Raw genomic sequence first — 25,239 nt, forward strand, 5'->3', positions numbered from 1 at the left:
ATAAAGTAAATAAAAATTAGCATTAAAGCACCTATCAACTATATGGCTCCACTCTGGGAAGCCCTCCTTGGTAACCATGAGGGCTTTGTACCACCAGGAAGAGATTATAATCATAACAAAAAGTCTGAGTTATATTATACTAGACCCAAATGCTTGGGTATACTACACATAAACCTCTTGTTTATCTCACTGATTTTGAGTGCTTTTGGCATAGAACATAAATCACGTGGCTGTATGTCTATACTGCCTTGATTGTTCTATTATACTGCTTAGAAGGAAACTAGGACTGAAATGCTAAGATCACTGCCTGTTGCTCATCAGCTGCCTAACACTTACATTGCTTGTATAGCTCTACAATCTATTGGCCCCGAGGGGATAAATGGAAGAACAGAGTCAACACTATCACTGAGAATATCAGAAGAGTTGCTTAATTTTTATGTTTATCTCAATTTTATTGGGAAATGTACGTAAGTATTAAGCAAAAATCTGGTAATTCATAAGCACCAGGGGATTTTATTCAACAATGTCAAAAGTCTACTCCTCAAATAATATTATAAATATTCTCATTTTTAACATACTATAGGCTTCTGCAGATCCTACATAACATGAAATGAATGGTACATAACGTGAAATGAATGGTAAGTTGAGTAATCAGTATGCTTAACTCTATCATTAACATTGGTAATACAGTATTTTCTTATATATTGCTCTGGAAACAAACTTGAAACTACAAAGTATCAATAGGGAAGGGGGCATGAATTTGTCATAAGACAGAGGAGGAATATACTGAGAAGCCATCCCACTCTTACACACACAGATTGACACAACTGTCAGAGGGTAAAAGAGCACTGACACAGGGCTCCACATACGGCAGGCACTTAAATCAGGGTCTGTTGAAATCATAGGAAACTTTATCCTAAACATGTTCAAACAATTTCACACTTTGAATGCCAATGTAAACATCTAGATTCTTACAGCCAGCCTCCCATCTCTACTCTTATGATTGTTAAATTCATGAAGTCTTGAAGCACTTACAAAACACAGGCTTGGAATTGTAAAAGAATTATAATGTAAGAACAGATTTAGACAAAACAAGTTTCCTTTTAAAAAGCTAAAGGTGGAGGTAAAGGACATAAAGGTTGAAAATGAGTCAAGTACATTCCTAAGAAGGTAGCAATCAATTGTAACAAAGGTAAGCAGAGCTCCCAAGGCAGGGAAGAAAAATTTACTTAACAAGGGGAATAGGAGAAGGCAAGCACTTAGCGAAGAGCCTTAAAATGCTGGCCTACAGTTTAGGTCGTCTAAGAGTTGGGAGTAATAGTGGATCTTAAACCCATAAAGGAACATGGTTTATATTTCTAAGATAATTAATGCAAAAAGAGTCACTGTTATTTCCCATAGTTCATTTAAGCTTACAATACATACCTCTAGCATACAGTCTCATGCTTTCCATGTAAGTTGCAAGGTTTTCTGCTACCAAAGTAACTAGGGCATGATTGTGTTGAAGTTGATTGATTAAGTCATGGCGATAAAACACATGGGGACTTCGCTGAGTTTGACTGAAACGAGAAGAACTTAACAATATAATTAGGCAATTAAGCTCTGTTGTAATTAGAAGAGTTTGTACTATCTAAATTCTTAGCTACTGAATTAAAAACTTAAAAAGTATACTTTTGTACATTTACTTTAATAAAAAATCACAACCAACTTAAACTCTTCAAAAAATGAGACATTTATTACATTATTCTTATTTTACACAAAAAGCATCCATCAGTATTCTCTAACTTTACCAAATGGGAGTATACCTCAACAACTAATTTCTATACTTCAGTAATACCAAAGCGCTTGTGTTACGTAATTATTCCCAAAATTATGAAATAGAAACATTTTTTGTAAGACTACGCTATAGTTGTAATGAAGAATTTAATCAAAGAAAATGCTTTCAGTAAAATTTTATTTATTAGCTATTTAAGAAAACATCCTGGGACACTTGGTTTGTAGCCAAGTTTGCCCATAGGTGTAGATGTCACCACAAAGACTAATCTGTTTTGCTATCTTCATTGAAACCCTAATCTGTTCTGCTACCTTCACTGAAACCAATCAACTTTCACAGCCAAAACTACTATTTTAGTGGAGACAAAGCCACTGTTCCTTGGGAGAATATGTGAACTACTGTGTCTACTTCGACAGATAAATGCATTCATTTGAGAAAGGCTGAAAGGCACATGTACAATGGGCCAAACATACTCAAAATATGCCCCTCAAATAAATATTGTTAATGAGATAAATGTCTCAATTTCTTACACTGTTTATCTCCACACCTTTTCCAATTTGATAATTTTTTTCTAGCCTTGGGCAGGGGAAATGAGACAAAGTTCAACTGTTTAAATAAAGACATACACATGACCTTTTCTGTCTTAGGTAATCTAGAGCTGTAAAGGATCTTGGCAATCATTTAATCTTACACATAAATAAAATATAATTTTTTTTTTTTTTTTAAGACAGTCTCACTCTGTTGCTCAGGCTGGAATGCAGTGGTGCAATCTCAGTTCACTGCAACCTCTGCTTCCTGGGCTCAAGTGATTCTAGTGCCTCAGCCTCCCGAGTAGCTGGGACTATAGGTGCATGCCACCACACCTGGCTAATTTTTATATTTTTTAGTAGACACGAGGTTTCGCCATGTTGGCCAGGCTGGTCTCGAACTCCTGTCCTCAGGTGATCCGCCCTCCTCAGCCTCCCAAAGTTCTGGGATTATAGGGGTGAGCCACCATGCCCGGCCAAACATGATTCATTACAGAATTTTTACCAGATTAAATTCCTGGTTTGACACAAGATTCACGCCTACGAATCCTGACTCCACTGTGAATATTCCTTCTACTGCACCCTGCTTTCTCTCCACACTATTTTTCCTTTTCATGTTATCAATTCCAACTCCATTACCAGAAAATAGAAGGACAAATTATTTCAGTAACCACAATTTGACACCTAAGATAGTATAAAGATAGCTATTAAAATTTCGCTAAAATAAATGTTTAAAAATTATGAAACTGTATCTTGTCATCTTTCATCAATTTAAATGTCCTTGTGGTCTAATCCAACTTTAAACACATACCATGAAACTTCCTGGCATACTTGCTAGAAATATAGTATGCATATAATAATAATTTTGAACCAAGAACCCAAAGGCAATATTATCTTGATTCTGGATATTTATCACTTAACTGTGGCTTACTTCCTCATTAATAAAACAAAGGAGGTAGACATAATAAAGGATTCTTTTGTTCCAAACAAACATTTCTTATATAGCCTCTTCTCACTCCACTAATTTTAATATTTGCATTTGCCAGCTGATACGCTGTTTCTTTTCAATAAAGTACATAAATTTAAATATTGTAATTTTCTATGTTAGAAAGTCTTACCTCAAATTTTGAGGCGCTTCACCAAACAAACTACAAATTTCTCTAATCTGTTTCAGTGCGGGAATAACCCATTTGTCATTTGTGCGAAGTTCTTCTATAAAGCGATCTATCCATTGGATCTTTTGTGTATCACGGTCCTTAAACAAATGATTTCAATGTTTTAAGTAGATTGATAGGAGAATTTTATTTTCAAATTATTTTGAGAATTATAAAATAAAAGCTTTTCTTTTAAGATTGGCAACACAAGCATCATGTTGTAGTTACAGTAAAGAGTTTAATTTAAATAATAATAAAAGCTTTATGTTTGTTTTTATTTCACATTTACTACCAAAACTCCAAAAAGTACAGCACTATTATAAAAGCTAAGTATTATATGGACTGAAATATATCTACACACATTACAGATCCTAAGTATTAGGCACACTGACAGAAAGTTTGATTTTCCAAGTTTGCCAGAGGGTAGGTATTGAGTTTTATTCAGTATTTTAAGAGATTCTACCGTATCATAAAATCCGTAATTAATATAAAACAACACACTGTTACTCTAAATAGGTCAAGTTTTAGTACAGTGAAGAATACTAAAAATGTATATTTTACTAAGAAAATAGAATGGCAACCACATTTAAAAATAATCACCAAAATAAAGAAACATACATACAAGGAGAGAAAAGGGACAGAAACAAATATAAACAGTCAAAAATTAATAATGTTATAAACTCAAAATTATTTCTACTATGGTATTTTACTTCTCAAACCTTAGTTACCTTCACCTCTTTCCCTAAAGTCAATAGTAATCGGTAACTGCAAGTTTGTGTGTCTAACAATTTTGTAAGCTTGGATTGTTTTATTTTTGCAAACAGGGAAAGGAAAACAATTTTGTGAAGGTTTTTTTTTCCCTTAAACTCCTCAAGTTTGGAGTTATTCTGTAATATACAGATATTCCTTTTTTGGTAACAAATTAGAATGATACTCTTAAATGATATACACTAAACATTTTCTACGTTAGTAAAAGTCTTTCTACATCAATAATCCTTTTAATGGCTGCATAATACAACCTCGCATAAACTATTATCATGCCTGTAATCCCAGCACTTTGGGAGGCTGAGGTGGGTGGATCACTTGAGGTCAGGAGTTCGAGACCCGCCTGGCCAACATGGCAAAACCCCGCCTCTACTAAAACTACAAAACAATCAGCCGGGCGTGGTGGCACACGCCTGTAATCCCAGCTACTGGGGAGGTTGAGGTAGGAGACTAGCTTGACCCCAGGAGGCGGAGGTTGCAGTGAGCCTAGATCATGCCACTGTACTCCAGCCTGGGCGACAGAGTGAGACTCCATCTCAAAAAAAAAAAAAAAAAAGGTAATTATTAAGGAAGCTTCCACATGTTCATGTCTATAAACACTAATGAATGTCCTTGTGGGTACCTCTTTTTATCCTTTTTCACGATTTCTAAGAAGAAATTTCTCTAAGTAGAACTGCTGGGTTTAATAGTGTATACCTTTTTAAGGTCATGAAAAAATTTATGATCAAATGTATACTTTGACAGCAGTCTTGGCAAGCAGAAGGGAAAAAGGTGGCAGTTGGAGAATGACTTTTACAAATTTATTTCCCAAACAATAAATGAAAGTTGAAGCTGACAAAAGGCAAAGTCTACTAAATTCAATGAAATCCAGTACCTATTCATGAATGAATGTGTAAAACACTATGCCAGGCACTGATACTAATAGATATTTAAAAGAGAAGTTACTAGTTAAAAGCCCTGATAGCAAATGTATTGCTTTGATTCAAGACTCCTCAGAAGAACCCTTGGTTTAATGAATTATCACTATTTAATTTGGTGAATAAATACTTTGAACAAACTGTCGCAAGTAAACTTGCATAGTCAAAACCTGAGTAGTATCTACATTAATATACCTTCCTGAGCTTTTCTTAGCTCTTACCTAAATGCCAGTTCATCAATGTAACAGATAGTTTTTATTAACAAGTGAAAAATTACTCAGCAATGTTCACTTTACCATGTGTTAAAAAATACAAATGCTACAAATTAGAATTTGTAGCAGGGAAATTGTGTGATTTGCTCATTGTGGAGGCACTGAATGTTTTACTAGTTAGGATATTCTACTAATTTTTCTTAACTTCCCTATGAGCCAAGAAAACCTAATTTCTCTTCCCTCTGAAGTCCCTAATCAGCTTTAATATTTTATGATCTATTCAAAACTGGCATTTCAGAACCATACACTTGACAATACCATCACTGTACAATCTGTTCTGTTTATACTTTCTCCCAAGGAGATTAAAATGCTCTTCAGATGAGTCACAAAACCTTGATGTACAGATCCTAAGGCAGACTAATGAACAAAAAAAGTCAATTCCGAAAAATCATTGAAAAACTAACAATGTCAGAGTAATACAGAACTATCCTGTAACTAAGCCCCTCTAACCGAAGGGGAAAGGTCACAAAAAGAGAGCAAAGCGGTACACCCTTACCTGGGAGCAACTGTAATCTAGTATTTTTATGTGGGCACTAAGAGCCAGGTCCATGATATCTACAGGCACATCATCACTGTGGGCCAGGTTCCACAAAAGGTTCAACACTTTGTGTGCCATCACACCATCTTTATCATCTTCTGCAAGACGACGTATTAGCTCAAGTAGCTTTTCACGTTGCTTTTTACTCGCATTTGTCCAACTGGCCTAGAAAAAAATTAAGTGACATGAAAACAACACATATTTAGTCACCACTTCATAAACTGCCGCCAGGTTAACAATATTCAAATTCATCAGAAAAACAACTAGCTGAGCACAGAATTATTCAATGAGATCTGAAAATATAGTTAACCTGATATTTTTTATAGGGTAAATTCCAAAAAGGAAAAATAAATGATACATTATCTCAATTTAGAAGACACACACCATTAAAAACTCTTAAATACATTTTTTTTAAAAACCTCTGAAGTAGTATTGTAATACAACATGGTTACCATACTGGGGGAAGGGTAGGGTACTGATGGCATTTTGTGAGTGGAGGCTGGGGATGCTGCTAAGCAATATGGGAAAAGCCTTATGTGTAAAATTACTGCTACTGTTCGAATGTCCCCTCCAAAACTCATGTTAAGCTGGGACCATGCCTCTTGCACCTTCCAATCTTCAGAACTGTAAGTCAAATAAAATTCTGTTCTTTGTCGCTATAACAGCAGAAAATGGACTAAGTTGCTAATCGGTGTTTATAGACAGTAAATCGAAATGAACCTGATGTCAAACGGCAGAAGAACGATTAGTTTCTAAGAAACTTAAAAGACATACACATGGACTGTATCAGGATCCTGATTAAAACTCACTTCTAAAATGAAGATGTATGACCTAAGACATTTAGACATTATTACAGTACACAATGTAAACACCTGTGTAACTAGTACCCAGGTAAAAAATAATACATGGTAAGCAACACCCCAGAAACCAGCTGTGCCTATTTCGGAACTTTACATTAATGTAATCAAGGTACATGAATTACTGTGTGACTTTATTCCTTTTTTCAACTTTCAGTTTATTACACTCATCCATGTGGATGAGTTGCTCTTTCATTGCCACGAAATTTTCCACTGTATGAACATTCCAGGGTTTTTTTTTGCTACAAGTGTTGTTGAACACATATCCTGGTGTACATAAGCATGAGTTTCTCAAGTGTATATTCAGAAGTTAAGTTGATGAGTCATGAGAATCTTAAACTTAAATACCAAATATTTTCCAAAGTGGCTATAGCAATTTATGTTCCCACTAGTCAGTATGTTATTTTTAACAAGAAACCTTGGTGACCTAATGGATCTAATGCCAGTTGTTAATAGAACAGCCCTTAGTGCACATTGCCATAAGGTCTTTATGTTCTTAATCCACAAATTCACTGACCACTTGAGCTTTCACAAACCTAACCCTGGCAACTGATGAAAGATATTACACAACATGGCCTCAAAAAGCAACATGATGGCATCAACGTAGATATATGACTGTAAGGGTTCTTGGACTACCTTATCAGTTATATTTTGATTAACTCATATTTTGCTTGTGCATATGACCCCTGAATACCAAGATATTGATAATCCCTTGCTGTCATCTTACTGTTTATTGCAACCAATCATCCTTCCCTGTAGTTCTAAAATTTGCTTGAACCTGTAACTGAAATAGAAACTGCCAGGGGAAAGAAACAAAAAGTGATAGCCTGAGTTTCCCTTACGGGGGCTGTTACAAAAATGATCATCAAGTTCTCGTTGGAAAAGAAAACAATGGTCAATTCCTTCACACCACAGACTGTTTAATGGGATTTCTATTTAAGTATTTATTGGCTAGGAATAACTCACAGATCTAATTAATCAATTCTATTTGAAATAGAATGGTAATATTTTGCTATGTTAACAATTACCTTAAAACAATCAAAAAGATGATCAAGTTGTTCAGGAGAAAAATCCCATGCCAATTTTGCCAGGAGATCATGTACATTCTTCACAATGGCTTCATGTTTCCCTGCCTATTGAAAAACAAAAACAAAATCACAACACACTAGAATCTGAGTAACAGATTAAATAGTATATACTGCTTGCTGACAACTATTAATAAAGTACTCCTATCTCTTTCATTTAACTGTAACAAAAGAAAATTCTTAACACAGCCCACACAGTGGCAAATGTCTATAATCCCAGCACTTTGGGAGGCTAAGGCAGACACATCACTTGAGGTCAGGAGTCGAGACCAGCCTGGCCAACAAGGTGAAAACCAGTCTCTACTAAAAATACAAAACTTAGTGGAGTGTGGTGGCAGGTGCCTGTAAGCCCACCTACTTGGGAGGCTGAGGCAGGAGAATCACTTGAACCTCGGAGGCGGAAGTTGCAGGGAGCCGACATTGAGCCACTGTACTCCAGCCTGGGTGACAGAGCAAAACTCTGTCTTGGAAAAAAAAAAAAAAAAAATTCTAACATTATAAAATGCTTTAGAACTGCTACCTAAAACCTGGCCACTTAATTTCATGATATAATAAATACAGGTAATGTGTACTCTGGTGGTTCATAAAAACCTTCATTACAATTTAATTTAACATGCCAATTTTAATATTGCAAATAGAAAAACAGGGCACACTACCAATACTGTTTCAAAACTGGAACCTTAAGCAATCAAGGCAAAACTGTTTTCTTGGTTTAATAGACTAAAAAAAAAACCCAAAGCTTTATAATCTACAACTCAATAATGTTTCCCAAGAAATCCACGAGTAGAAAACTGTCATTAAGATAATGGAGCTGTAGTTTCCAACTCAAAGACTAAAAAGGTTACTTCTAAAGAGTTAATAATTCTCTGGAATAATTATTATAGGTCTTTATAAAGATTTAAATCTGACACTGGAGGTTTTTGCTTTCTAGTAAGTCTATGAAGAAACCAATTACAGATGTCTTTACACTTTGTTTCAACAGACATTCCTTATGATTTTACTGTTTGCATCTTTATTTAAAACCACTGACAAATTCTCAACCTTTATCAAATACAGACAAAGGAATATTTTTATTTTTAAAAGATTATTGGTTATTTCAAAAAGATTCCTGGCAGGGGAACAAGCATTTAAATGTTCTCAAAGTCAAACAATACAAGCCTGCAACCATTTCATAACAGCTACTGTATTTCTTCAGTTTTTAGTATCTTTATTTTAAAAACTAAATAGCCATCATCTTAAATTCCTTACCTGTGCTGCCCAGATATTATCAAGATCCTGTAAGGTCAGAGCTTTTTCTTTGATGACAAAACGAAGAATCTTCTCTAGCTTTTCTACATATTGTGGCTGATGAAGACTATCTCGCAACACTATGGATAAGATATTGTTCTGCTGTATCCATTCCTAAATGTTAATTTGAAAACGTGTTTGAAAGCAGAAATTAAAACAATTTTTTCTTAATTGCTCACACTATTAAATAAGAAATTTTAAAACACATTTACAAGATACAATACTGATAAAATATGCTTATGTGTTGCTTTAATGGAAAATTATGAAAGTATAATTTTATAACAATTTTGCACATACAGAAATGCTTCCATAAATTAGAAATACTGAAATCAAAAAGATTCTACACTCCAGCATTTATTCAGAAAAATATTAAAGTACACAATCACCACGGTAGGGTGGATACAGGACCAATTTTAGAATCTTTGGATTCTTTATCCCAATTTGGTCACAGAATTATGTTTTGACCTTGGGTAAAAAGGCACTCTGTTTTTTACATTCATTCATTCATTCATTCATTCATTCATTTTTTGAGACAGAGTCTCACACAGTTGCCCAGGCTGGAGTGCAGTGGCAAGATCTCGGCTCACTACAATCTCTGCCTCCTTGGTTCAACCAATTCTCCTGCCTTAGCACCCCGAGTAGCTGGGACTACAGGCGTGTGCCACCACACCCTGCTAATTTTTGTATTTTTAGTAGAGATGGGGTTTCACCATGTTGGCCAGGATGGTCTTGATCTCCTGACCTTGTGATCCACCCACTTCAGCCTCCCAAAGTGCTGGGATTACAGGCATGAGCCACCACGCCCGGCCTTACTTTTGTTAACAATTATCATGTGCCAGGCACTATTGCTTATCCATTATCTCTTTAATTTTCCAAACAATCCTAGTAAGAGATACATTATTCTATTACAAAATGTAAACAGGCTCACAGATGCTAGAATTGGAATATGAATCAAGTCATATGCTGCCACAGTCTGTTTTTCTGTAACACTATGCTAGCTTGCTCAACTAGCATTCATTTAATTTATAGCAATAAAGTGATAACTCATGGTACAAATGGGGAGTAATCCACATTGTATGATTTTGCAATATTCTGTTTAACTGAGATAAAAAGTAGTTAGGCCCAAAATGTGTTTGAGAAGTACATGTCTCAGCTGAAAAAGAGCCGGCTTTTAATATCTAATCTGTTGCAGATATTTTTATTTTATTCTACATATATACATATATTTTTAATATAGAGACAGGGTCTCGCTTTATTGCCCAGGCTGGTCTTGAACTCCTGGCCTCAAGCAATCTCTCCTCTGTCTCCCAGAGTGCTGGGATTACAGGCCAGAGCCACTGCAGAGCTGCAGATACTTTTGTAAAATACAATAAGAATGTCACGGTGTCAAACTGCAACTAAAGTTTCTAAACACTTAACACCATTTTCTGTCCTATCTAGGACTGGGTCAAGAACCAGTACCAGTCTTCATACCATACTTTCAATAGCTCTGTGCTGGACTTTCCATGAGGCAAATTGGTACATCATATGTATGAAACCAGATGTCTACCACCTGACTCTCTATTACAGGGCAGTATCTAAGCAGTCTCCACATACATTTTAACACACTCTAATCACTATCTCCACTATTAAACTGAGGGCTCCTTGAGGGCAAGGACAGTTCTCCTACAGATGTTTCCCCAGGACTGTTACACAATCTACATTCGAAAAATATTGGCACTATACTTAAATGGCATACTTACTTATTTCAAAACAATGTATACAAAATATCTATGGTACATAAAGTTTCCTAAAATTTCAATGTCAATAAGGGCTTTCAAAATAAAATTCTCAAAATCATGATAAAACGATTTGTGTAGATCTTATTCTAGTAATTTCATTTCCTGTTTTAAAACATTTAACTGTAAATGGTCAAATGAACAATAGGGCCACTTTATAAGGTACCAGATACTACCCAATCCACTTTCTAGATCAACTCTACCTACTCCATTTCAATCAATTTCCCACTCCCCAACAAACTAATAATTACTTTGGAATGCCACATTCATCACTAAGTTTATCAAAGATGTTTTAAAGCTACACATAGCAATACCAAATAATAAACTATATTATTTCAAATAGTTCTCAGGATTAACAGTTATAAATCAATCAGAACATCTCCAATTTGAGAGTTTATTTTAAAATGTTACTAATTTTTTTAGCTAAAGCTATTCTAATTTTTTGTCCTAAGTAGATTCTTATTCACATAAAGAAGAATCGAAAGACTCACTGCCATTCGTTCAGCTGTGAGCCACTCTTCCTCCTCAGGATTACCATGCCGATGGGTATAGTATGATACACTAGATATCACCTTATTAACTTCATTCAGTGCATTCATCTTTCCATTGAAAGAAGAAATTTGCAATAATCTGTAAGAAAAATTCAGTGATAAGTATGATACTAAAATTGGCATAAATAATTACTTCAAGACTTAAGTATCTTACCTAAGTATCATTTTTAACCTAAATATTTCTAAGTTCTTAACAGTTTCTTCTTGTCCTGGAACCCTTGAAGCTAAATTCTTCAAAGATTTAATAATCATTGAAAGAGCATCATTTTTGGCTTCATTCTTTGCTTCTTTTTTCAGTTCTTCATCAGTTAAGTTTTCTAAAAACTGTGGAACCATTTCTATTATTGGAAGAAAGTATTTTTTCACTGTATGAAGAGTGAGAAACTCATAGCACTGCCCAAATGGTCTGAAATAAGATACAAAACTCCTGTAAATATGCAAATTCTTAAAATCAATTTAGGACTAAATTCTATATTACTTTTTGAACTCTATATTACTTTTTAAAAATTCAAGTAATTAGTTGAAGAAGAAACCACAGTTGAAAACCTCGATTTTTATGAAGCAAAACCCAGCAATTCTACAGTGTACTAAACATTGATTTTTAAATGTAACTTACTTAATAAGGGCTGCAATTATTTGAACGTTTAATGCTGATCCATTAATAAAACGATCATGTAAAATCTGGAACCCATTTAGAGTGCCAAATTTGTTGAGAAGATCCACTAGCCAACCCTGTAACACAATTAATGCAAAAAGTTAACTTCCTACTTTAAGGGGTAAAAAGCACTAAACGTTTATTGAAATATACTAGAAATAGTAAATTCAATAAAACAAATCATCTTTCAAAGGACCACAAAACATTGCATTTTGTTCATAGTAATTCCATCTGTGAGACAGAAGCAGTATATGGAACAAGTACAAATTAAATCACTGGGGCACAGTTCTGTTTGTTCCAATATAAGTGGTGAACAAGAATTAGAAGACATGCTCCTATTTCAAATATCCCACCATAGAAGAATGAATACCTTCTAATTATTGGAAAGTCTTTTATATTAATTTTCAGGAGGCAGAAAGACTTCAAGAGAGTTAAGAAGAAGCTACTTAGTAATCTAATATTAATGAATTTTGAATCCACTTCTTGTTTAGTTGTAAAACATTAAAATTTCCCTATGAACATAGTAACAGCCAGAGAGTGAACTGTCAATTAAAAACTAAGCCCTGGTATTAGTATCCATTGTTCCTAAGTAGAATATGCTGGTTGATACTTTTGCTTATACAAATTCCACCCAGTTCTCCTTATCTTAGAAGTAACACCATGCAACAGGATGAACTGTCTAAGAAAGAGCTGTAGCTCAAAGTACCATACAACTGGGACAGGAAACAGTTGTGAGGCTAAAAGCATGTCTGTATGCAAAAACTTAAAATGAATTAAAAGGCTATATAGATATAAGAATCAAATGTATGTAGAAATTAACGTGCCTAAGAATACCTTTCACACTTTGCCACCTTCTAAAATTTAGGCCAAGTTTTAGAAGCTGCTGAAGGGAAAACAATGGACAGAAAAGGCAATTTTCTCTTCCACAGCTTTAGCAAAAATATTTTCTACAGCTATTTTTTTTTAAATGTATAGGAAAAAGGAAAGATGCCAAATAAATGGTTGTATGTCCAATGTTTGTTTAAAGAGAAAATATAATAGCTAATGCTAGGTGTTTCTTTTTTTTGAGACTAAGTTTCACTCTTGTCGCCTAGGCTGGAATGTAATGGTGTGGTATCGGCTCACTGCAACCTCCACCTCCCGGGTTCCAGCAATTCTCCTGCCTCAGACTCTCAAGTAGCTGTGATTATAGGCACGCACCACCACCACGCCCGGCTAATTTTCGTATTTTTAGTAGAGACTGGGTTTCACCATGTTGGCCAGGCTGGTCTCAAACTCCTGACTTCAGGTGATCTGCCCATCTCGGCCTCCCAAACTGCTGGGATTACAAGCATGAGCCACCTTGCCTGGCCTAATGCTAGTTTTGATATGGTTTTATAAGAATATATAAATGAACTAAATTATCTAATAAATCTACTATCATATTTCAATATAAGATTATAGTGTTTTCCTACCTTTTTAGTCATAAAAGGCTAATTCAAAACCATTAAAACTCTGAGTACTTAATTCACCAGATCCCTTTTGTCATTCAGCAATTGTAAGAAAGTATATGCTCATTATGTAATATATTTTATTTCTTCAGTAACTGTAGTGAGATTATTAGAATGATATACTTGACAATAACATAATATTTATAAAATAGCAGGTGTGGACACAGTAAAGAATTATCTAAAGCTAATCTTCCCGTATTTCTTTAGCTGCAATGTACGCTTAAACAACTGGGAATATTAAGATAGAGTGCTACGGCCAGGCGCGGTGGCTCACGCCTATAATCCCAGCACTCTGGGAGGCCGAGACGGGTGGATCACGAGGTCAAGAGATCGAGACCATCCTGGTCAACATGGTGAACCCCCGTCTCTACTGAAAATACAAAAATTAGGGGGGCATGGTGGCGCACGCCTGTAGTCCCAGCTACTTGGGAGGCTGAGGCAGGAGAATTGCTTGAACCCAGGAGACGGAGGTTGCGGTGAGCCGAGATCGCGCCATTGCACTCCAGCCTGGGTAACAAGAGCGAAGCTCCGTCTCAAAAACAAAAAAAGGTAGAGTGCTTCAAATTGAGGCTAATAGACTAGCTTTAGCAGCTGCCAAACAACAGCTTTCTTTCTCTGGCTATAAGTTGTCAAGACTGGCAGAGAAAGATCAGTTGCCCTAAATAGAGAAATTCTAAATGACCACACAGCCTACAATTCACCATATGCTTTCCACATAGTTTTCTATTCCTACGAGTTCCTTTTCTCAAACATAGCATGGTGAATTTCACCTGAGACCTTTTGTCGCAACCAATGAAGTTTTTATTATATTTTGATTGTTTGGATAAACTCATTTAAACATCTGCAAACATCTTGGGGGAAGACAGAGAACAGGTAACACTCTCAGAGATAGTCCTGACAGCTTTAGCTTTGTCATGGGTCAAAAGTTGAGGCCACAGAGGTTCAATGTCCCAGGAGGGTAGGAGGGTAGGGGGTGTAGAGAGAATCTAAAGTACAACAAAATACCTACCAAAAACTCCAGAGGATAATTGAGTATTAAGGCTCAAAAATATTCCTAGTAAAACAGAATTTTAAGCTCTGTAACTCAAATTTCTCAAAGCTAAATGCAACTCATTACAAACAGTATGTGAAAGTGAATCTACAGCATACAAAATTTATCTCCATCAACTACGTTTGATGATCTGAATTTTGCCACCACCACCTTTGTAGAACAGGAGAAAAAAACATGGGGGCTCTTATATATCCCTTAGATTTTTCATTATATCATGACATCTACATCCAACTAGGGACATGGTTGAAGATTCTGCCAAATATGTCACCTTTTAATCAGATTTTAAAAAGCTTATAAAAGACCGGTTTAGCTGTATTATAAAATTTCTCTTACTTCAGTAGCAAGTAAATGTGTAGGTAAATCCATAGAATATGCTTCTCCTTGATTCACAACTATGTTTTGGGCTATATTTTAAAAAACTGTACTCTTGAAGGTTTTGAAAGTCTACTCTCACAGTCACTATTTTTTATTAGTTTAATAGCAAGAACTGTACTTCAAAGATATAAATTAACTTCAACCAGAAGTCATCTAAAAATTTTATATTTAGCCATATTAAATCAAGTTTTGTTCCCTGTGAATCTCTTAAGTTGTGGATTACTGGCATACAGAGGGGGGAAAAAAGGTAAAATGTAAAAAGAAATACAAGTATAGATGAAAATTTTTATTTTGAAGATCGCCATGATTTAGATATTAACCTGATCTACTCAAGTAAAACTAAGCCATCTAGTGGCAACAATATGAACTGGGAAATATCAGAAAATCTCAACTATTAAGTTTGACAAATTTTTGATAACTTCAGGTTATTAGTAGAATAAACCAAGTTCTGAATAATATGACTTAAAATTTTTCTGGCTGGATAGAAAAAGGAAAATTTGTACAAGACCTATAATATTAAAACTGTCTCCCAAAAATCTAAAAATTTTAAATTATATATTTAATAAAACAAGCATTTACAGATACATTTTTTAAAATGTACAGTTTGTTTACATATAGAAAACTTACATTTATGTACAGAATATAGATATTTAAGAGAGATTTGGAAGACTTACTATATTGATTTCATTAACAATTTTCTGTAATTTTATGATGTATCATTAGGTATTTAGAGGATATACTTGATTTTGGAGTCAAAATTTTAGAATGCTTAAAACGATCACAGCCCTACAGATCAACACTTCAGTCCTTGGCCAAAGAAGTAATCTCCTATTCTATTTCAAAAAAAGTACAGTCTATTTTTCACTAACCCAAATTATGACTACTCCTAAAGAGGCTGGACAGAAGACAATGGGGATAATTATACATGCAGAAAAAACAAATATAGAACTAAAATGACAGAGCTATGAAAAATACTCCTGGTTGTGTATATTTTCACTTAAAGCCTATTTCACTGTGACACTTTAAATACAGATCACTGAAGATTCTGTGTCAGAGCAGAACAATCATATTATTTAATTTTGAAACTAACAAATCAACACACCTTTGGTGATCGAGGGTCTGGAGAACGAGCAAAGAGTTCATCTTCAGGCAACTGAACACTTGAGGAAACTGATTCACATGGACGTGTACCATTGTAGATATGGAATTTGCAATGAGGATTTAAGGCCATGGCAAGAAGTTCTAAAAGTGGAAACCAGTCCTGGGACAACTTGGCCACACATAGCTCCACCAGACGATGAGTATTGTTAATAATACACCTCTGTTATATAAGGGGGAAAGGTGATTTACAAGGTCAAAGCACTGCAATTTCAAACAGAAATATCTTCTAGTATTAATCGTATCGTAACTAATAAAATTATCTCTTCATTTTCTATACTAATCATTTCATTAATATTGTGATCAAACTGATTATCAAAAAATTAGAATTTCTTTACTTCATAATTTATATGGTACTTTCAAAAGCCATTTGCTATGGCTTAAAAAATACAGGAGGCACCATATGTTATCTATTCCCGCTCTCCATCCACAGATAAGATGCAAATTATTTTTTTCTCTCTGGAATTTGTACACAAGCAGCAGCAATTCTAAAATCTAAACAGTATGTCAGGCCGGACCCAGTGGCTCACTCCTGTTAATCCCAACACTTTGGGAGGCCAAGGTGAGTGGATCACTTGAGGCCAGGAGTTGAGATCAGCCTGGCCAACAGGGTGAAACCCCATCTCTACTAAAAATACAAATATTAGCCATGTGTGCTGGCATGCGCCTGTGGTCCCAGCTACTCAGGAGGCTGAGGCAGGAGAATAGCTTGAATTCAGGAGGCAGAGGTTCCAAGAAAGCCAAGATGGCACCACTGCACTCCAGCCTGGGCAACAGAGCAAAACTCTGTCTCAAAAATTAAAAATAAATAAAATAAACAATATGTCAATCATCCGAGATAAATTTGCTAGCTAAATATCAAATGCAAAAGTCTGGCACCACTTCCAAAGTTTCCATTTCTACACCTATAAAATTACATGTTAAATCAGAAGATGTGGAATCTTTATGCTATGGTCATATTTGGGAAATAGGTTATAGACAATGAAAATATTATCTGCTTGACAACTTATGACCACTTACATAGTATGCAAAAGAACAGAGGCCAGGCATAGTGGCTCACACCTGTAATCCCAGCACTTTGGGCGGCTGAGGCAGGCGGATCACTTGAGGACAGGAGTTCGAGACCAGCCTGGCCAACATGGTGAAACCCCAGCTCTCCTAGAATATAAAAATTAGCCAGGCATGGTGGCGCATGCCTGTAGTCCCAGCTACTCAGGAGGCTGCGGCAGGAGAACCGCTTCAACCTGGGAGGCGGAGGTTGCAGTGAGCCGAGATCGCACCACTTCACCCCAGCCTGGGAGACAGAGCAAGACTCTGTCTTGGGGAAAAAACAAAACAAAACAAAAGGAACAGAGACTTAGAGTAATTATGGCATTTTATCAGTCTGAGTCATACACTTTTTTTACTGTTTAAGATCTCTGGAATCTGACTCTATCTTATAATATATGATAATGTGTTAAAATGTATTATAATTAATATTAATATGATATATAATGTATTATTATAATGTATAATGAATCATACATTACTGTTTTCCTAAATGGAAGGTATCTGCAAAGAGGACTTATGTTTGCTTCTGCTAGTCATTTGGGGGCACTACCGACCTGAGACCAGTTTACATTTCCCCTTAAGGATTTTTTGTATCACAACTGTAATTTGAATTCAGACTGCAAAACTGTTTAAATACTGCTTGTGGTTTAGATTTTCACTTTTTAATTTTTATCCCTCCCTCCACCAAGTGCCAAGGTTAAGATATGCAGGGGTTTTTGCTGTCCCTTTCTGCATGGTAAGTTCATTTCTCATTTACCTCTACACTGACCTTTTGGTGTCCCAGATATGTATAAGATGCCCCATCTTGGGTGTTTTTCTTAATAGTCCATAAAACAGTGACGTACCTTAAAACTGACAGCATTATATTTTTAATGAAATGTGATGACTTGCCTAAGGTCACAGGCACTTGAGATCCCAGGGGATAGATTAAACCCAAGTTTAACTCTAAATCTCATGCTTATTCTAAATGACTACGTGGCCTTCAAGAGAATTTATGAACATTTTTAAGTTTTTCATTCTTAGAACTTTTTTTTTTTTTTTTTTTGAGAAGTCGTCTCACTCCCATCACGCAGGCTACAGTGCAGTGGAGCGGTCTCGGCTCACTGCAACCTCCACTTACCGGGTTCAAGTGATTCTCCTTCCTCAGCCTCCCAAGTAGCTGGGATTACAGGTGTGTGCCACCACACCTTGCTAACTTTTTTTGTATTTTTAGTAGAGACGGGGTTTCACCATGTTGACCAGGCTGGTCTGGAACTCCTGACCTCAGGTGATCCACTCACCTTGGCCTCCCAAAATGCTAGGATTACAGGCGTGAGCCACCACCCCGGCCCAGTTTTAGACCTTTTAATTCAATTATAACAGACCAAATATAACACAGCCATATACACATATACCCCTCCCCACTCATAGGCAACACCATGTAAATCTGATTCTTTAAAGTCAAATGCAAGACTCACATGAATTTCAAACTTCCAGCCACTCACTGCTTCATCTGTAAGGATTTTAGTGAATGATATTGTTAGCCCATCTCGGAAAAATCGCTGACATGCTTCACTTTTAACATCAAGCCCTAAGAAAAAGGGAGAAAAATTAATGCAAACAAAGTATTTCTCTGGTTGTTTTTACAATGTCCAATATATAATAAAAGGTAATAAATAACTGGAAATTTCAATGACAGCTAATAAATATTTAACTGTATAAACGTAGATTAACCAAGTAATATTAACACTAATTGAAAATGTTACCAATTATGGCACTAGCCTTAAACACAAAATGGTGATCAGCAGCACCACATTAGAGGGAAATTTAAATAACATTTTGCTCCCTGAAAATAAACCTTTGAACTTAAAAACATTTCACAACTAATTTTCAAAATCTTATTTTGTTCATAAATCATTCACTTAGCATCAATATCCTTATATTGTAAGTGTTTGATGAAATAAAATGAATTACGTCTTGTCTTCCCTTGTCTCAGTGCCACTGCTTAATTTCACCTCATTTTAGAAAGGCAACAGAGCCACGTGCTTCCTAACAAAGAAAATCTAACTCTTAACGACAAAATGAAAAACATCCAATTTGTATAGAAAGTATTATTTGACTTTGATAGTACAAAAGAGATGGTAATTTAAACTTTTAAAAATTTGGAACTTGTCGACATTGTGGTCTCAGAAAAAAAATATGGTGGAGGGAGGAATACATATCCACTGAATGCCAATGCTATTAAATGAAATACCATTAATCAGTGTTTACCCATCATTTTAGTCCGGACTTAGAACATGCTTAGCACAGAAGTCTTCAAAAATTTGCTCATATGCCCAAAATAAAGGAAATCAGTATATTGAAGCAATATCTACACTACTATGTTTGATGCAGCACTATCCACAATAGCCAAGATTTTGAACCAACCTAAGAGTCAAAGGACGAATGGATAAAGGAAATGTGGTACATACACACAATGGAGTATTATTTAGCCATTAAAAAAAATGAGATCCTGTCATTTGCAACAACATGGATGGAACAAAAGGTCACCATGTTAAATGAAATAAGCCAAGCACAGAAAGACACACATCACACGTTCTCACGCATTTGTGGGATCTAAAAATCAAACAACTGAACTCATGGATAAAGAGAATAGAAGGGTGGTTAATGGGTACAAAAAATAGAATATGACCTACAAAAGGGTGACTACAGTAAAAAATAATTTAATTGTACCTTTTAAAGCAACTAAAAGAGTGTAACTGGATTGTTTGAAACACAAAAAATAAATGCTTGAGGTAATGAATACTGTATCTACTCTGATGTGATTATGCATTTTATGCCTGTATCAAAATCTCATTACCCAAAAATATATACACCTATATACCAACAAATATTAAACATTTTTTAAATAAGAAACATATTTTCTTTAAAAATTTTTTGATAAATTAGTGAACAAGTGTGTAAAAGAACAAAAAATTTTGAGTGGTGAAAACAACTGTAACCTGTCCATGTATTATATTTTCAGTTTGTCAGACTACTTCCACAGGATTAATGAGGCATAAGGATATTTTCTCCAAACAAAAGAGGGAAATTACTGTAAGATAAATTTTCTCTTGACATGGAGTTGAACTTAAAAGCAAGGTACTAAACATGTTAATTTTGACAATAATCAATTTCAATTGTGATAGTGCCTATTGTTAGTTGTAACACATCCACAGCTATCCCATTTAAGAAAATGAAAAGTTACTGCCTTTTAATCTGCAATGCCTTAAAAAATGAATTGAGAGTTACTACAATAGTAGTACTCTGTTAGATCAAATGCACCTTAAGTAGACCAACATCACTGGGGGGGAAAAAAGATTAATTCCTGCATTAAGCTTTTTCTTCTGGATACCTGAGTAAAAACACCAGATTTCCTTTTGTTGGCTTAACAAAAGCTGAAAGTCCATCTTTCAGTTCTTTAAGAGAAAAATGACACCTTTCCTGTGTATTAATTTAAAAAAAGAAAAAAAGGATGGGTACAGTAGCCCACGTCTTTAATCCCAACACTTAGGAAGGCTAAGGTGGGAGGATCGCTTGAGCCCCAGAGTTTGAGACCAGCATGGGCAACCAGATTGTCTCAAAAAAAAAAAAAAAAAAAAATTAGCCAGGGGTGGTGACTCACCTGAGGTCAGTAGTTCAAGACCAGCCTGCCCAACATGGTGAAAAACACTTTTTCTACTAAAAGTATAAAAATTAGCCAGGTGTGGTGGCAGGTGCCTATAATCCCATCTACTCAAGAGGCTGAGGCAGGAGAATCGCTTGAACCCGGGAGGCGGAGGTTGCAGTGAGCTGAGATCACACCACTGCACTCCAGCCCGGGCAACAAGAGCAAATCTCCATCTCAAAAAAAAAAAAAAAAAAAAAAAAATCGGCAGGGCATGATGATGTGTGTCTGTATCCCACTCAGGAGGCTGAGGTGGGAGGATTACTTGAGCCCAGGAGATAGACACTGCATTGAGCAGTGATCACACCACCACACTCCAGCCTGGGTGACAAAGCAAGACTATCTTACAAACATGTAAGGTAGTTTATTTTATAAGTACAATATTAATAAAATGGTAATTTTTAAGTAAAGGATTATGAAGATTTTACTAGGTACAAAGAGCCACACACCCTAACTCACTGTCATTTCAGGCAAGTGTACATAATTTGTAGATTTATATAGTACATATTTTGAGGACAGAAATGACTCAAGATAATTACAAGGGGGGTAGGGGGCAGATGTCATACCATCCAACAGTTATAGAATAGTTAATTGTAAAATGTTCTTTTATATATTATTTCTCATAACAGATAAGACCCTCAGTTAAAAATGTTTAACCTGGCCGGGTGCGGTGGCTCATGCCTGTAATCCCAGCACTTTGGGAGGCTGAGGTGGGTGGATCACAAGGTTAGGAGATTGAGACCATCCTGGCTAACATGGTGAAACCCCATCTCTACTAAAAATACAAAAAATTAGCTGGGCATGGTGGCACGTGCCTGTAGTCCCAGCTACTCGGAAGGCTAAGGCAGGAGAATTGCTTGAACCTAGGAGGCAGAGGTTGCAGTGAGCAGAAATCATACCACTGTACTCCAGCCTGGACAACAGAGTGAGACTTCATCTCAAAAAAAAGTTTAACCTTTGAGTTACAACCTCTATGTAAATCTGACTAAACAATGAATCCACTCCTTAGAAATACAAACATACATAAATTTTATGTAACTTCAGAGAGTTCGCAAACACTCTTTAAGAATGTCCAAAGGATATGAGCTCCTGCTTGCAAGCTGTAAGTATGTGTTTATAATGGAGTAAAACAAATCCACTTCATCCACTTTGGGGATGAAGTAAAAGTACATCTAGTAGCATACATTATAGAAAGCATAAAAACATATAACTTACCTTTTTTACTAAGATCAATAGCGGCTTCTAAAAGCACTTCTAATTCCCCTTTCGGCAAAACTGGAACTACCCATCGAGGCCTAAAAGTTTTATAAAATAAAAAGATGTTTAATAGTTGTACACTAAAAGAGGCACTATAAATGAGCTACTAATTATCTTGCTATAAAAATATTTAATATTAAAATAACATTAAAATATTAAGACAAGCTTGGCAGAATATCTGCTTTGTGGGACTAAGCACCATCTGCTGTCTCTACAGATTTTTAAAGATATGTCAAAAGATAAAGCAATAAGAGAGATAAGAAAACTAAATTATCTTGATAACTTAGGGTATAAAACTATTAACTATTATAACAATCAAATATTAACTAACTAGGTATCATGGATATTTTTGTTAAAATTGACAGGGAAGTGCTCTTTCAGGATTCAGATCAAAGGAGACACTATGATAAACCTCTTCTTTGCCCCTCATCCCCACTTTTTTTTTTTTAAAAGACAGGGTTGGCTGGGCACAGTGGCCCACGCCTATAATCCCAGCACTTTAGGAGGCCAAGGCGGGAGGATTGCCTGAGCTCAGGAGTTCGAGACCAGTCTGGGCAACACAGTAAATCCCGTCTCTACTAAAATACAAAAAATTAGCTGGGTGTAGCGGTGTATGCCTGTAGTCTCAGCTACTCAGGAGTCTGTGGCAGGAGAATTGCTTGAACCTGGGAGGCGGAGGTTGCAATGAGTCAAGATTGTACCACTGCACTTCAGCCTGGGTGACAGAGCGAGAAGACTCTGTCTCAAAAAAAAAAAAAAAGAAAGAAAGAAAATAAAAGAAAAAAAGAAAAAGAAAAGAGAGAAGAGAGAGACAGGGTCTTCTCATGTTGCTCAATCTGGTCTCTCAAACTCCTGGCCTCAAGTGATCCTCCAGCCTGTCTCCCAAAGTGTTGAAATTGCAAGTGTGAGCCCACTGCACCTGGCCCACTGTTGTCTTGAACTTCCTCACAAAGAAGAAAATAAATAGGAGGCAATGGACTGATTTCTGCCTCTGTTCATTATAATGCATCAAGTTTTTCTGAAGGGTAAGTAAGCAGTGGGTCTCCAAGTTTCCATGCCTCACAGACATCCTCCACCCACAAACAAGGATGCAGGATACAACCAGGTGGTGCTTACTCCAGTCTCGGTGGCAGCTCAACCACCTATGAATCCATCCTTTTCCTAACCCTTTGCCCTCATCACCACCCAACACACACCCACTGTTCCCCAGAAAAGTGACGCTTCTTCCATCCATCCCTTTATCTGTGTACTAAGAGTAGGCAAAGTCGCTAAATACCCCCAGGGCATTTTTATTAAAAATACTCCATTACCTGATAATTTTTTTTTTTTGAGACGGAGTCTCACTCTGTCACCCAGGATGGAGTGCAGTGGCACGATCTCAGCTCACTGCTACCTCCGCCTCCTAGATTCAAGCAATTCTCCTGCCTCAGCCTCCCAAGCAGCTAGGACTATAGGCGTGTACCACCACGCCCAGCTAATTTTTGTAATTTTAGTAGAAACGGGGTTTCACCATATTGGCCAGGCTGGTAACGAACTCCTGACCTTGTGAACCACCTGCCTCGGCCTCCCAAAATGCTGGGATTACAGGTGTGAGCCACCGCACCCAGCCCAGATAATCTATTAGAAACAAATGTATACACCACCTTTTGTCACTGTTCATATTTACATTAAAAAACATCATTTGTGGCTACGTGTGGTGGCTTACACCTGTAATCCCAGCACTTCGGGAGGCCAAGGCGCGTGGATCGCTTAAGGCCAGGAGTTCGAAACCAGCCTGGCCAACATGGCATAATCCTGTCTCTACTGAAAATACAAAAACCAGCCAGGTGTTATGGTGCACATCTGTAATTCCAGCTACTTCAGAGGCTGAGGCACGAGAATCACTTCCATCACAGAGGCAGAAGTTACAGTGAGCTAAAATAGTACACTACACTCCAGCCTGGGCAACAGAATGAGACTCTGTCTCAAAAAAAAAAGAAGAAGAAGAAGGAGAAAAAGACAACAAACAAAAAAAAACACAACACAGGGCACCTGGTAGCTCATGCCTGTAATCCTAGCACTTTGGGAGGCTGAGGCAGGTGGATCAGAAGGTCAAGAGATCAAGACCATCCTGGCCAACATGGTGAAACCCTGTCTCTACTAAAAACACAAAAATTAGCCAGGCGTGGTGGCACGTGCCTATAGTCCCAGCTACTCGGGAGGCTGAGGCAGGAGAATCACTTGAACCCGGGAGGCGGAGGTTGCAGTGAGCCGAGATCATGCCACTGCACTCCAGCCTGGCTAAAGAGTGAGATCTTGTCTCAAAAAAAAAAAAAAAAAAATCATTTGTATTTTTCTCTCTCCTGAGGACTTGCTAATAATATGCAACTTTAGTCCTCTAGTCAGCCTAAGAAATCACCAATCACCAGACAAGTATGGAAAAGCAACAAACAATACAACCTTCTGCTATGGTATCACTGCTATAGAGAATGGTCAGGGACCACCATTACAAACAATTTTTGTTTGACTATAATTCATTGTATACCATTACTACAGGCACCTGCCAGAATCACACAATATATTCTTATAAATATACCATTAAAAACAATGGATATTTATTTATTAACAGGAAAAATATTCAAGATAAATGAAGAAAGCAAGTTACAAAATTGTAGTAAGAATCCTGTATTTATAGAAAAATCAATTCATATATAATAGTAAACACAAAGGTAATCTGGAGAATGTACTCCTGATTGTTAACAGTAATTTTTGGCAGGAATATGTGTATGTAAGGGGGAAATTATAGGGAAATTTAGACACATATTTCTGCTTAGTAATGCATATTTATTATTTATATATTCAGATTTTTTTAATGCAAAGGATTTCTATTTCCCCTCACATTATGCATTTAACAGTGTTATTTTTAAAAAGTGAAATACAAAAAAGAAAAAAAAACTCAGTAAAGCAAATGCCTCTAAGAACATGTGTTTTCATTACTTTCCTTTAGGAGAGGGAGGGGGAAATGTGTCACACC

General features: G+C 36.2%; 1 protein-coding gene across 4 annotated transcripts in view; it reads right to left on the reverse strand.

Annotated features, from left to right (window-relative positions):
* USP9X (ubiquitin specific peptidase 9 X-linked) overlaps nucleotides 1-25,239 on the reverse strand; it is a 156,184-nt gene that overhangs the window by 87,542 nt on the left and 43,403 nt on the right. For 2 of the 4 annotated variants that reach the window (XM_064364411.1, XM_064364413.1), the window contains exons 4-14: nucleotides 22,185-22,264; nucleotides 18,742-18,854; nucleotides 16,179-16,397; nucleotides 12,122-12,237; nucleotides 11,660-11,911; nucleotides 11,446-11,584; nucleotides 9,138-9,290; nucleotides 7,833-7,937; nucleotides 5,906-6,112; nucleotides 3,420-3,556; nucleotides 1,426-1,559 (exon numbers count right to left, since the gene is read on the reverse strand). In XM_064364411.1, the coding sequence (XP_064220481.1) occupies nucleotides 1,426-1,559; nucleotides 3,420-3,556; nucleotides 5,906-6,112; nucleotides 7,833-7,937; nucleotides 9,138-9,290; nucleotides 11,446-11,584; nucleotides 11,660-11,911; nucleotides 12,122-12,237; nucleotides 16,179-16,397; nucleotides 18,742-18,854; nucleotides 22,185-22,264 (1,655 nt within the window). Of the gene's footprint in view, nucleotides 1-1,425; nucleotides 1,575-3,419; nucleotides 3,557-5,905; nucleotides 6,113-7,832; nucleotides 7,938-9,137; nucleotides 9,291-11,445; nucleotides 11,585-11,659; nucleotides 11,912-12,121; nucleotides 12,238-16,178; nucleotides 16,398-18,741; nucleotides 18,855-22,184; nucleotides 22,265-25,239 lie in introns of all 4 variants that reach the window. The other 2 variants (XM_064364410.1, XM_064364412.1) reach the window with 1 other exon arrangement.

The sequence above is a fragment of the Aotus nancymaae genome, unplaced genomic scaffold (assembly GCF_030222135.1).
Source record: "Aotus nancymaae isolate 86718 unplaced genomic scaffold, 86718_ANA_hifiasm-v0.15.2.pri h1tg000058l, whole genome shotgun sequence".
In the NCBI taxonomy this organism is placed as follows: Eukaryota; Metazoa; Chordata; class Mammalia; order Primates; family Aotidae; genus Aotus; species Aotus nancymaae.